This window comes from Rhagoletis pomonella, unplaced genomic scaffold (genome assembly GCF_013731165.1).
Source record: "Rhagoletis pomonella isolate Grant_MI unplaced genomic scaffold, Rhpom_1.0 Rhpom_scaffold_00007, whole genome shotgun sequence".
Classification (NCBI taxonomy): domain Eukaryota; kingdom Metazoa; phylum Arthropoda; class Insecta; order Diptera; family Tephritidae; genus Rhagoletis; species Rhagoletis pomonella.
Window position 1 is genome coordinate 3173087 of NW_023458561.1, and position 15498 is coordinate 3188584.

Below are 15498 nucleotides of genomic sequence, written 5' to 3' on the forward strand. Positions count from 1 at the left end.
TGCAGGAGGTTAAATTTAATAAATGAAGGTATGAGAAAACTGTATGCATTGAAAACATACCAATTGGCCAAGTAAGTATACATAAATAGGCATATACATAAATTCAGCACAACCTTTGTAATTAAACAGGAACCAGTGGCATCATACTTAATAGTGCGATTCATAAAACGTCGCAGGGTGGCATTTTTAGCGAAATTGCGAACAAAGTTGTATGAACGACCTATCGCAACTCCGAATTGTAAATGAAATATTTTTTAAAAATGCCGCGCGTTAGAGAAAAAGGGAAACTTTTTACAATTACATTTCGATGCAGCCTTAACTGATACACTTTTTCTTGAAGTATTTGAATACAATAAAAAAACATGTGTTTCGCGACTTTGACTTTGCAATAATTGCCAGCTCAAATATTACGGCAATGTCGCAAGAAAGTTTCAACATTTGGAACAACTTGGCGACGTTTCATAAATCCCACTAATGTAAAGTGACCAGAATTTTTTAGCATTCCAGGAGGACAAATACTCCACATTGAAAACACAAAAAATTTGTCTTATAATTATTTTCACACATAAATAACGAATACGTTAACATTGTTAAAAAAAGCAAAAACAATTCAAAGTTGCATTAAACACAAGTCAGACAAGTTAGTTATACATTGAGTTCCATAATTACAAGACAGTTGATTTTTGGCATTTTTTTGTTGACAGTTTGTTCATTTTCTTCCATATAAAAAAATTCAAACATATTTTGTAAAGAAGAAAATGAGTGACACCGTAAAAAGACGCCAAAAATCAACGTTACTTTACTTATATATAATTATGTATATGGACTTTTATTCTTATTTTTCATTTCTGCTGAACTTCGGTCCCAGCTGCGTTATTCAGTTTACAGAAAAAATGTTCTGCGGATGCCACTATCCAATGCCTGTATAGAATTGTTCAGTGATTACGAAAATGGAGTTAATTTTTTTTTCTGTGGAGGCGTTTTCGAAATATTTTCAATTTACCGTTCTTCAGCTTAAAGAAAAAATGTGGTTCTTTTAATTGCGTATATCTTACGAACCAATAAAAAAATCTTAATATAAAATACGGCAAATGAGAGCTAATAAAATTCACCATAAATCGTATATACATCACTTTCCGATAGGGCTTATAGTTTCTGACAAATTAATTAATCATTCAATTTTTTTTTGTTTTTTAATGAAAAAATGAAAAAAAAGTCAAACCATAACAGAAGAAAAATTTAAAAAATAACAGGTTCTGTGCCAAATTTTTGCATTTGTGCTAAAGCCTGTTCTTTTATTTTTAAAGTTTTTCTTCTGTTTTTCATAAAAAAAAAACAAACTGGAATGATTAATTAATTTTTCAGAAACTATCAGTCCTTTCGGAAACTGACGTATATGTGGATTATGGAGAACTTAGCTTCGATTTGACGCATCTCCTTTTAAGATTGTTAAGTTGGTTCATAAGATATACGTGATTAAGTGGAACCACTTTTTGTTTTGAGCTGAATAACGGTAATTTGAAAATACGTATCCATAGAAAAAAGAATTAACTCGATTTTCGGAATCACCGAGCAGTTCTACATAGAAATTGGATAGTGGCATCTGCAGAACAAAAACTAAACTAAAATTTGTGATCCAGTGTTGTCAGTTTTAATTTCAAGAAGTGTTTCAAATAAATTTGATTAAAATTATATTCATATAAACCTGTTTATTTTTCAGCTTTTATTTTGTGGAATTTAACTTTTCTAGCGGGTTTTTATAAAAACCTGGATTTTTTACTCGAAAATATGTCGTTGGCAACACTGGCTCCATTACACTTCATAAAATAGTGGTTAATTTTGAAGTAGAACATACAATTTTTTCTCATTTGAGTTAAAAAAAATTAAACATTTCGAAAAAATTTAACAGTTTTCTTAAATCACGATTGCTTAATTGTTATCCTTAAATTATATACGATTACGATTACTTTAAATGTAATCATAAATTTTACCATTATGATTATAATAATTGTAATCTTAAAAATTTAAGGACTAAGATTACTGTAATCGTAATCATGAAATACATTTCTAAGGGGAAAATCACACAGGCCTGTGTTATTTTTGAATGTACTTGGATGTGAAATAACGCGTTTTCTAAATACACGTGAGGACAATCCTCCTCAAAGGAGGACGGTTGATCAGCTTACATTAATGTGTATGTCATGTAGCGAGGGTACCATGAGCTAGACTTTTGTTTAAAATTATTAAATATTAAAGAAACAATAAAGAGTAGCCAAAACAGGTCAAAATGTAACTAACTTATTTAGTTGAGCAGAAAATGTCTGTACAATACACATAAGTTTAAAAAAATATTCAATCATAATATGCTGGCTTTCTAAACGTACACACATATGAAGTATGCCCTGTAGTGATGCAGTTTAACTACTGTATAAAGGCACAACAACACAACGATTCTATTGCTTTATACTAATATACATATAAGTACAATAAGTCTTTCAAAACCCTTGCATGAGACAGGATTGCACGGTTAGCGAAGTTTGCTCATAGGAAAACCGGTTCTACTGAGCAATCCCTGCACCGTTCAGTGGTTTGTAAGACTCAGGGCCGCTTTCACCATCTCTGGTTAACACTGATTCCCCCATGGTGGAATGAACTGAAGGTGGCGCATTCCCGAAACCGCTACTTTGGTTTTGCCGACTTTGACATGTATAGTAATACGTAAACAAACTTTTTGTTTAGAAACAAGTGCAAACGTATTGCAAACGTATTGTGTACTTTCAAGTGAAAAATCGAAATAATTCGTGCGTTCTGAAGTAAAAAACGTTTTATTTGTAATAAAAACTTTATAAAAATGTCGTGTCGTGTGTTGAATTGCAGAAGCCGTAGGGGTAAAGCCCCCAAATGCAGTTTTTTTTTTGTTTCCCCGCGACGATGCCTTGGCCAGAAAGTGGGTAGAACTCTGCCGGCAGGAGAACCCATACAATTTAAACACCAGCGTAATATGCATGAAACACTTTACGCACCACTTTTAAACACGACATGTTAAGTTGAAAACGTTGAAATACCACAAATTACAAATTAAAATCGGAGGTAAGCAAGCATCGACCACTTTCTGCAGGAAAACATGCGCTGCGACAAGATATTATCACTTTTTCGGCACCTGCAATACAAACGCAAAAATTCTAAATAGTTAATTAATAAGACCTATTCTTTTGAACACATTTAACGTAGTGCTTAATTTGCTATATTCACAGATGGCTTGAGAAATTGGTGAATCGAGAAGAAAACACGTTTTCTCACTGCAAATTCACAACTGTCAACTCATTGTTCTTCGCCATATTCTTTGTTTACCCATTGCCACAAATGTCATTCTGCGGGAATGCGCAATCTTGTATTCTATCGTTCTTGTGATTCCCCGCTAAATATTGTTATCGATTACCTACTCAATGTTATATGAATGGGGTCGTGAAAATGGTCCTTAGAGAATACTCATAATGTTGTCTCGCAGCCAAGCGGTTATTTTCCCTATTTGCACGCACTTACATACACACATATGCAAACATCAACTTGCCAGCAATGCTTCAATGCTGTAGTGTAGGGATGCAAAAAAAACATCGATGGATCGGAAACATCGATGTTTTCTATTCGATGTATCGAATAAACCCGATGTTTTGGACTTTCTGATATACATCGATATATCGATGTATTTTTTTCGATGCATCGACTTTTGTGTGTAGAGACTAAAATTATTTTGTATGCTTCCAAACTCTTCGCTTTAGCAACTATTCTAAATGTGGATTTTCACTATTTATGCACTATTAGAATATACATATATTTTATTAGTATTATCCAAAATGTTATTGCACTAATAAATTGCTACTTTTTTAGTAGAAACGTTTAGTGCCAAAATACCATCTACAATATGATATTAATTGATAAGATATTGACACCTTAAAACCATTTGGAAATTTGGACCAACATAGTCAAATAATATAAAGTGTGCCAGCCAGTGTTATGTAAGCTTATTTCAAAGCAAAATTTTAGTTTCGTAATTTTTTTTTGGTTTTGTTGCCCGATTTCGGCTTAGATCCCTATCCTGATGGACTGAAAACACCAGTACTGCAACGTTAAGTGTGCTTTTGCACAAGCGGCAAGAATTTATTGGCATTTTTTTGTAATTTTTTACTCAAATCAAAAAACTTCATAATTCCTCACTCAAAAGGGTTAACATAAAAGTCAAATAAAAAAAGATATGATAATAAATTGCCAAATATGTGTACCGAATTAGAATGTCATTGCTAGCTGGCACACTTAATATTACGCTGCTGATTACTTTTGTATGGGACAAAATTGCGACATTGCCATAGTATTTGAGCTGGCAATCATTGTAAAGTTAAAGTCGCGAAACACATGTTTTTTTATTGTCATCAAAAGTATCAGTTAAGGCTGCTTCGAAATATAATTGTAAAAACTTTTCATTTTCTCTAACGCGCGGCATTTTTAAAAAATTTTACAATTGAATCCGGAGTTGCGATAGGTCGTTCATACAATTTTGTTCGCAACATTGCCATTTCGCCAAAAATGCCACTTTGCAACGTTTTATGAATCGCACGAATATTTCATTATGCTTATAAACATTTAACAATTGTCGCCAATTCCGTACCCTCCAAAAATTCAAAAGAACAGAGAAAACTCTTTAAATTAATTAATACATTTCACTGTGAGTTATACAATCATCGAAGTTACGATTGTTTCATTTCCTTGTTGTATATTTTTAATTGTAATAAACTGTTGATGTTTTCATTCGATGCATCGAAAATATCGATGTTTTCATACGATACATCGATATCCATCGATACTATATTTCGATGTATCGAATCGAAAAAAACATCGATGTATTTTTTTGACTTGCATCCCTACTGTAGTGGAACGTTTTGTTAACTTTTCATTTTATAGTTCGGCGCTATGGAACACTATAGATGTTAATATGCATGCAATGCAACTGACGTTGAGAAAGTCAGCCACGATTGTCAACACTTCCTTTTAAATTATGTATAAGAATCGTACTTTAGTTTATGAACGCAATCTATATATACTTATGCACATACATATGCATGTAGTCCGAATTTTTAGAAAAAATGTATTTCTTGCAAAGATACATCAACGGAGATGTTTCCGCCTAAATGCATATATGTACATACAAAATTGACTATTTTATTTACCTTAGTGTTTAAACTATTTTGAACCTCATTATGCCATATCTTAATTATTAATTAACATGATTTGTTCCTTCTTCAACTCTAGAAAATTAATGTTTGTAAGTAAGTAATTAATGTTTTCATCTATATGTACACTATGTATGTACATATGTAAGTGTATTCCAGCCTCACAAAAATTGTGCAGCATTACTTATAAGTTTCCACTTATTTATGTACATATTGTTTATTAGTTGTCTAGTTTTAATAAACACTTTTGGGTTATGTCAGTGTCAATCGTTTTACTTAACTTCAGTCAGCTTTTGGCAAATCTTAATCATTGAGTATATATTCATGTACATACATTAGAGTCGCGGTTATTTACTAATTCACTATTTTCCGGCCTAAGCCCATTAGTTTTATAGAATATGATTAAACCAAGAATTAATATTTTATTAAAAAAATTTAAATTACGAACATAATAAAAACACGATGCGAAAAACCAACAGCAAAAAGAGCTGGAATACGCGGGCCGCCGCGAAGCTACGCAAATTGAATGTTTGAAATTGATTTTATTTCGCGCCAGTATGCGAAGTAGTGTCAATTGACCTTATTTCCGTCGATTTTGTCACCTGTCACCTGCATGATAGAGTAAGAGAATTTTGTATGGGTATGTCGAGCCCTAACCGCCAAAATAATACAAACGAATTTTTTTTCAAAATATATTTTATATATATATTTTTTTTCAAAACATATTCCTAGAGCATCTAGATGAATTTCTGCATCAAAAAGAAAATTTTGAAAAAAATTTCGCTTGTATTATTTTGGCGGTTAGGGGCCGATATGTATATGAAATCAATCCCATTCTCCTGAAAAAATGTAGGTTATTGAAAAAGGGAGTGCGACACCTAACTTACAAACTGAATTTTTCGTACTGCATATTTCTGGAAGTTTTCATGGTAGAGCTCTTGACCTTAGTGTAGAGATATATGAAACCAGGGGCCGCAAACAAGTAAAATATGTAATTAAAATCATCTTTCAATCATTATTTTATGCTTTTTATTTATTACCTTTAAAAATAATTATTATTATTGAGTTTATTTTTCGTTCAACTGAAATAATTATTATTTGATTTTAACGTTTTTGATCATGATAAAAACGGTGACGTCCAATAATGTCATTGGAATTAATATCAATTCACATTGCAAGGGAATTAATGTCAATGACATTAGCACACAAGCCAAAAGTGAGTTAATGTCAGAAGAAGTGCGGCAATTATGTCATTGACATACAATTCGGAGGTCACAGAAATATTTGGTGACATGTAATAATGTCATTGGAATTAATATCAATGGACATAAATTAGTTTTTGTAAGAAATTAAGTGTCAATGGCATTTGCACAAAAGCCAAAAATGTGTTAATGTCAACTTACATTAACCCACTTCGGAATTTATTCACCCTAAAGGTGAAGTAATGTTAGAAACATAAATTCAGTTACTTAGACTGCGATTCACAAAATGAAAGTGTGTTGACTTCATCAAAAATATTACCAACAATCCAAACCTACAAAAAACAAAGACGTTAATACGCCTTTTAGTAGCAGAAATAGTAAGCATTTATTAACCCTTAATTAGACGCATAAATAAAATCACACAATTAGTCGCATGGGGTGCCGAGTGACCCCAATAAAAGTGTTGAAAAAAGAATTTTGGAAATAAAAATATGAAGTGTGTATTATCAAAAGTATTAAAGTACTCTATTATCGTTAACGTAAAAAAAAACAAAAACATAATTTCGAATTAAAAAAATAATAATATTAAAAACTTAAGCCCGCCAAAAAATTTACATAAGTGGTCGCATGGGGTCAGCACTCAAGAGAGTAGCGACACATGTGTACGCGACGACGTTTTAGCCGTGACTAAATAAATAAAACGAAATGGGTATTGTCATAAATATTAAAGCTCTTTATTATATTTCAAAGTTAGATACCAAAATAAAAACTTAGCTCTGCCAAAAAATCCATGGGGTCAGGACTTAAGAGAGTAGCGACACATGTGTAAACGCCGATGTTCTGACCGTGATTAATTCACGCGCGAGCACGCTACAAACACCCCAAGACATTTTTTTCAACCCTAATTAAGGGTTAATTCATTTATATAAGAATTACAAGCAAATATGTACGTTAAAAAGAACAAATGTTTAATTTATAAATATAAAACTCCATTAGATATAATGCAGTGTATTACATGAAAAATTGTAGCACGATTGTTTGCGCGTGAAATAAGGACACAAGAAACTTGAGTTCTTTGTCTCTGAATAGTTGTGAAAGCATACAAAAATGTTTATTAAACGAGTAAAAAGCGGATTTAGTCAATATTTTTTTAGCAAGAAGGACTTTGTTAATATTTTTTTGAAAAATAAATAACGGCCGTGGATTTTACTTCGCTTTCAAAATGGTAGTATTCTCTATGGAAGATAAGAAATAGTGTCCATGGACGTTATTTCCGCTGACCTTATTACACGTATACATATAGTGTTGGACATATCTATCGTTTCGGACCAAATTTAAAATGATGTTTTTGCCACTCATGTTTATTTATTAATTTTTAAGATTTTTCAATTAAAACACAGTTCATTCCCTAACAAACACCATATAAAGGGCTGTTTGCAGCTCTCAAGAAAAAAGAAGATTCATATAAAATAACGCACAAGAAATGGAAAATAAATTTTCTACTAACAAATTTTCTTAAATCAAGTTACAGCTCTCAAGAAAAAATTTAGGTTATTTATTTCTTCAAGAAAATGTACAGCAAAAGCTTAGAATCCAGCTATCCAGGAAAATCATAAGAAATATTTTTCATTATTTCTGTTGCTTTAAGAAACAATTTGACTTTGCTGCTGTAAATATACGAGCATTTTTTTCTTGAGAGCTGTAAACTGATTTAAGAAATTTTGATAGAAGAAAATTTCTTTTCCATTCTTTTTCATTTTATATGAATTTTTCGTTTTTTTTGAGAGCTGGAAACAAGCTAAAAAGCAAGGTATTTTTTCAACCAACAGAAATAATGAAAAATATTTATTGTGATTTTTATTGAGAGCTGCAAACAGCTCATCATCAAAATTTCAAACTTTTTTCTCAGAAGTGTTTATAGGCCATTCAAGTTTTGTGTAATAATTGGCAAGTTTCAAGTGGCTAAAAATTACCATTGAACTTTGAGAAGATTTTTGCCGAACGTGTTGCGGAAGCATTTGAAAGGGGAAAATTATAAGTAAAATGGTAAATGGAATACCAAAAATTTACGTACTTAGGCGGGTTGGGTAAATAAGCGGGGAAGTACTTAAGGGAGGGATTTTCTTCAGATTACATTAAAATATTCACGGTGCCCAAAAATGTTGGTTACTTAAGCGGGTTAGGTACCTAAGCTTCTGTGCTAATATCATTGACATTAATTCCGAGCTTGTCCTCCGATTTGTGGCGTGCGCCTTAATGTTGTCACACAAAGGGAAGGGACCTACAGTTTGACGCCGACTCCGAACGGCGATCGTATTTTTATGACAAGCTGTTTTTCATGGCACAAATCAACTCGGAGGTTTGCCATTGCCTGGGGCGACCGCTACTAGAAGAGCAATTTTTTGGTCTTTATTTTTTGATATTGGGTTGAAACGAGCTTCAACCCAGGCCCTGCGTAGTGGTAGCGCGCACTAGAGGTGGCAGATATTTGCGTACCTGTGACCTTGTCACGGTTACTCCAAAGTCATGGTGCCAAAGATACAGTCGCAATGATATTTTTGTAGTAGGACTGCGCTTTCCACAATAGCAGTAACAGTCGCAGGAGCTGCTATGAACTCTGCGATAAAGTATGTAGCAATCGCAATTACATATCGAGAAACTGTTACCAGTTATTTAAGACTAAAATCTGATTAATGTTGTTTGATATTCGAATTTCCCACCATTAAAAACGAGTGTGAATGACCAAAACAATAATATCCTTAGTTCACTCGGTAAAAGATTCCTGTTTAAGACTTTTTTGTCACGCTTTTGTCACGGTCACGGATGAAAATCTGCAAAGTCACAGTCACAAATAACGTTGTTTCTCAAAGTCACGAGATCGCCCATCTCTAGCACGCACTGCTAACCACTACACCACAGGTTCATTTTATGATTTTAATTTTAAATAACAAAGTTAGTTTTTAATATTTTTATTGTTGCTAATTCATTTTCCTTATTCAACCAACTACTATCAAGGGCAGCTGATTTGCCGGTATTTAACTGCTATGCAAACAAAATTAGTTTTTCTACCTTTGTTTCACTTCAGGGGGTGAAACAGTTCCGACGTGTCTTGTCAATTGAATTTAACCCACTTTTGGCTTTTATGCTAATTTCATTGCCATTAATTCAATTACCAAAGGGAATTTACGCCAATGGGCATTAATTCCAATGCCATTATTACTCGTCACCCAGCATGCAAGCATCAAGATATTTCAGATATCCTTGAGAAACTAGCCAGCGGTAACAAAGTTATTAACGAAGAGCACAAAGTCGAAAACGGATGATTTTTTCGGAAAGCAGAAAGGTACTAAACTATGGGTAGTACCAAAAGCAATGGCTACCACATCACGCGCTAAATGAAAAAGTCGACGGTAACATTTTAGAGTTAAATATTTACCATAATTTTATGTTTTGGAGTTTTCTGAAGGGATATATTCTCATTTGATCAAACACTATTAATTTTTAACGATTTTTTAGCAATTCAACGAAAAAATTTGTTTTCCCCATATAAAATATATGAAAAACTTCAAAGCCCCGGCGGGGCGATTAAATATCAATCGGTTTCAATGTAGAAAATGGCGATCTAATTTTTTGTGCCACCCCCAAATTCGTAAAAAGGTGATTTTTCTGTGTATTTTTCGATCTGCCTAATGCACATATGCATATGTAAGTATATGTATCTATTTAAAGAATGTGAAACACACTTATCCTGAAAGATTCATGTCGAATTTGGTTGGCATTTGATAAAGTGGGATCAAGCGCAATTGTTTCTTGGAACTTTAAGGAGAGTGAAATTATTCTTAGCAAATATGCTCAACAAACTACATATATGAATCGATTTCGTTCTGTTGATGCGCAAATATATTTTATCAAAATAATTTCGTTACGTTTCAGAGCTAAAGTAACGAAACAAAACTCAATCATTAACGTTGAAACCAAATAAATCATCAATCGTTAACATATAAACAAAATAAATCAACGAAAATTTGTTGTTGCATGCCATTGCCAGCTCACTATTAACATATAGTGCCTAAATGCATGCTACAGCTTCAGCGTTAACGATTGAATTTATTTTCGTTAAAAAACAAGAATAGAATGCATCCAGGCAATACCACGAACATTGTTTAAAAGAACGCTTGATGGGAGGAACAAATCGCTTAATTTTAGGATAAGGGCAAATCTCAAAAACAGGTACACTTTCAAAACAAAAAGTTAAATTTTTAGTTTGTGGGCACACCTATGTTTAATATATGATTATGTTCGTAGTCTCTTAATAAATCGGAAAATATAAGTGTAATTCATTTTCATCAAGTGCTGAAATAGAAAACAAAAGAATAAGATGAGTTCAAATTACGCTGTGCAAGTGGTAAATTTTGAGCAAAGATTTTGAAAGTTGATGTCACTTAATTGGGACGTTCTAAATTCAATTGCATACCTCATTTTACATGATTGGTTTTCGAGATAACGGTAGTTGAAAATTTGAATAAATTTTAATTATTTATAAATAACTCCCTTAGTTTCAAAGTTATTTTACTAAAATTTTGCACACAATTGTGGAGCTGATCGGGCAAAACTGAGGACGCCATTGAATTCAGAAGGCTCCAATTAATGGCGTTTTCTTTTCCAGAAAAAAGTCACCTTCTCATATGGCAAAATTATCAGAGTGCAAAGAGCGTGCAATAGGCATGTAAAGATGTTGAGAAAAGATCACGAAATCTTGACAGCCCTGACGCAGAGCAGAATAAATACAACATTATTTCGAGAAAAGAAAACGCTAAGAGCAACAATCAGACCCTTTGCCGAAAAAAGTTGATTTGATACCACGCACGAAATATTGTGACTACAAGAAGAAGCATCATTAAATCAGGGTTTTTGCAGACTTCTAGAGAAAATTTCTTTTGAAGTTTTTTATAGGTATACGTAACATTATAAGGACTAGTAGTTACAAAAAAATTTAGATCGTTTCGACGTATTTTTCAAATGTGCCTTCAGTTAAGATGAGTCAAATTATTCGTAATTCGTATTCTTGTATAATGCAATGCATACTTAAAATGAAATGCCTCAAAAACTATACGCGATAAACCGAAAATTTTAAACAATTGTGAAAAGTAGAGTTACACACTTTTCGTTACTTGCCATTTAGTTATTTTTTAAAGCACACTTTAGTTATCAACTACATATGAAGTGTACACATACATAAGTACTAATTGCACATAAAATTTCAAACCAGTATATGGTGTGCTTCAAAAGTTATGACATAATTAATTTTTCACCTATTAAAAATTACTTAAAAAAATTCACTTATTCTTAATATTTTTCTAAATTAAAAGATCTATAGCTCAAAAGTTATGCAACAAATTGATTAAACGTTTTTGTGAGGCTTCAAGTATACGTCTATGAATTATATCCAAAAGAAACCAGCTTGATATAGTTAACAACAATGAAAGTAAAGGGTAAATAACACAAAGGTTACCTGTTTTTTAGATTTGCCCATATATATCTACCAAAAAATTTTGTTAATAAAGGAAACCCCTAAATCAATCCGGAGAAATCAAGAACAGAATTGTCATACATGAGAATATCTCGTCGTTTAAAGTACAAAACCGCGTATCAGGAAAATGCAAAATCGCGTATCATGATAATGCAAAACCGTGTATGTGAGGTTGCATAAATTATTTTCTAGAGAGTAAAAACATTCATATTTCAAAATTATTCTCGTTTTTATAAAGAAATCGCATTTCTGGCTAGTATATTTCAGGACGAATGGAAAAGGATTGGGCCAAAAGCCTGTGTGAGCAAATCCAATTTTTGGCAGCTAATGTCAGTTACGCGGTTTTGCAGAATGACGATACGCGGTTTTGTACTTTAAACGACGATATGTATTTCTCATAAGCGCATATATAAACAATGTTTTGAATTACTCAGTGTTACATTGACCATGAACTTTTTGAGTGACCTAGTACAGGTCGTTCAAGAAAGTGTGTCTATAATTTTCCTAACATCCTCAAATTATCGGCTTATTCTAAAAAAAAAAGCATTTTTACAGGAATTCTCGTGCAAAAAATTTTTAGCTCGGCTAATTCTTACCCAATTTTTAGTTTTTAGAAGACCTTGGAAAGAAGAATATTCATGCTCTTTAAAATAATAAGTTTTGTGATGAAATTGTAAATATTTGGAAAATTTTTGGAAAAATTCAAAATTTACACCAATTTTTATAATTTTTTCCACTTCTAAAACATTTTTTGCCAAAATTCCAAAGAAAATAGTATCCTTTATTTATTACTTCGGAGAGAATATTTAGTACAAATATTCTTCTTTCTTAAGCCATATAAAAACTTAAAATTTATTAAAAAATAACCAAACTGAAAATTTTTTAGTGTCGCAAGTCATGCGAAAATGGTTTTTTAAGAATAAGTTGAGAATTTAAGGGTGTTAGAAAAATTTTGAAAATAGTTTCGTGAATTACTGCCAGCTCTACGACCTGTACTAGGTCACTTAAAAAGTTCGCGCATTTTTTTTATTTTGTAACACCGTGTAACTAATGTACAATTGAAAATTCTTCTAATATTTCCGTTTTTATTTGGATGCACTCATATCACTCTATTTAGAGCTAAGCAGCTCTGATGAATTACTATGAAAATTTTAAATTAATATAATTCTTGCTAAGCGATAAATGGCCTAGCGAAAAACGAGCCGAATCGAAAAATGTGCATACAATTTGTATGCATTATGCACTGTTGAATTTCTATGAGCATATTATAAATTACATTGAAAATATTCAATTAATATGTATAATAAAATGGCATATGCATAATTTTACCGTACTTCTGTTAGCGACACTGGTATATATATATAGACTCAACTCTTTGGCTGCGTTTCTTTATACATTCCAGATAATCCCATTTCACAGCCAGTATAAAGAGAATGCGTTTGAAATATACGTTAACATATCATTAGAACCGTTCTAAAGAAGAAGTAAACAAAAAAGTTTATTCCAAACGTTCAGAATGAATAAAGAAATGCAGCCTTTATTTTATGTATGTAGTCTACCTTTTCTCTAGAGAAAAAAAATAAAAAATAAGTATTTTGTCAAAAAGAAAACTAGAAGAGTTGCACTTTTAGATCCGGCAAATGTAAAATGATAATTAATTTGGTACTTGCTATACAGCATACAGCATCAGATCGTTAAGATTGATGCCCACTAATCTTAATTTAATCTTAAAGCTAACCTTAGAAGTAAACTCAGTATCTTTTTCTCTTGGCTATTTAAACTATTTTCTGAAATATTTGCTCACTTTGACCTGCTCAATTGTACGAGTATTATTTGTTTTTCAGTAGCGTGTAGTATTCGAGTTGATAATGGTAGCAGCGGGAGCCAAAGAGGCATTGATTAAGGCTATCGCAGCTTCCATCGGTGACCCCGTGTACTCCTACAGCTATACCAAATGGCCATCAGCATCAGTGTAAGCCAAACCCGTACCTGTGGTAGCGTTAAAAGTACTAAGATTTGCTGGATCATAAGTTCCGTTGGTGGTCATTAGTAGATTTCCACTGATGCCTGCAGACGTGGGAATATTCAGAATTTGAAGGCTACCAGAAGCTGTGGGCACACCCACACCAACAAGGTTAGCACTTAAAAGTTGCTGTTGCGGTTTACTTCTGTTTGGATCCTTAAGAATGCTTTGAGGTTGTTTGGTAGTACTGCTTGGGATAGTTGACATCATGCTTCCGTTACCTGTTATGCTTGTTGTTTGCGTAGAACAGGAATTATTCGAGATATTTATTGGATGCAACTCATGAAGCATTTGGATGTTACTTGTACCAGCCATACTCGTACTTGTAAGCTGAGTAACGTCAGGGGGTGGCATACCCACGATTCCTCGCATTATACCTCGGCGAAGTGTGCCACTTCCACCACCAATAGACCCAATCAAAGCGTTACCACTAATAATAGATGCTTGCGATATAGGATGAAGTTGAGTCATGGGTAATGGAGGCGTTGTAAAGTCGAGTTGTGGTGGATAATCCTGAAAAAAAAATTTGAGCTTAGCATTCACATATTAATTAAGCAAAGACAAATATCAATTATTAAATATAAACACATTTCAAATAGAAAATAATCAACGCGATATAGCCTAAATAAGGGAATTTCCATCATCTCGAACTTGACCATCGTAATAGGCCCTGTAGGTAAATTTTAAACTTTTGAAATATCACAGCTCAACGACCAAACACGTAAACTTAATTTTGGCCCCTAGATTGCGATGCCGTTTTCAGAAAATCCGTATCACGTCAAAATTTTGAGATATTTAGGAGGGAAGTTTTAGAACTCTTACGGTGAAATTTTCGTCGCTTATAACACTGTGATCAGGTTTTGAACTGTTTTTCTGAGCAAAGGTTTTGATAGCTGATCTTTCTTAATTGGGATCATCTTAATTTAATGGCGCCCCGCGTTTTTCCAGATAAGCTCCAGTTTTTGAGATAACGGTACTTAAAAATGAGCTAATTTTAACATTTTTGGTAATAATTCCTTCAGTTTTAAAGTTATTCTACTAAAATTTGGCACGTGACAGTTTTTCGGTATTACCTTAACTATTTATGAAAATCATCGAAATTGGTTCACTATAACATATAGAGGCCAAAATTAAGTTTGTGTGTTTGGTCGTTTAGCTGTGATATTTTTGCCTCCCTAGTGTGTGATTGGTGCTAAACTTGATTTTGGGCAAGTTTTCGTTGCAAGGTAATTGCAAAAAACTAAGGCATTCGCATGGGACAAAAAAACCGGGGGCATTATTTCAATTTGACTAATTTAAAAATCTCCAGCATTGAAGTGTCTTAAAACTTTGATTTTATCCAAAAGAGGATTTATATATTATGTATTATGTAACGAATTTTCGTCATCCCTTGTCAAATTTGGTTTGGAGACAAACCGGTTTCGGCGTTGTGCCATCTTCAGTGTCATTTTTCGTTCTGCATAATTTTTGTTGGTTGCTCGTATTTATACTCCTTGTTAACTACCTCTTTCTTTTGTT

General features: G+C 32.8%; 1 protein-coding gene across 1 annotated transcript in view; it reads left to right on the forward strand.

The window, feature by feature from the left end:
* The window catches only part of LOC118743566, a 39710-nt gene extending 26325 nt beyond the window's left edge, over nucleotides 1-13385 (forward strand). The window contains exon 5 of the mRNA XM_036476331.1: nucleotides 13360-13385. Within this exon, the coding sequence (XP_036332224.1) occupies nucleotides 13360-13385 (26 nt within the window). The remainder of the gene's footprint in view (nucleotides 1-13359) is intronic.
* The last annotated feature ends 2113 nt before the right edge of the window (nucleotides 13386-15498 follow it).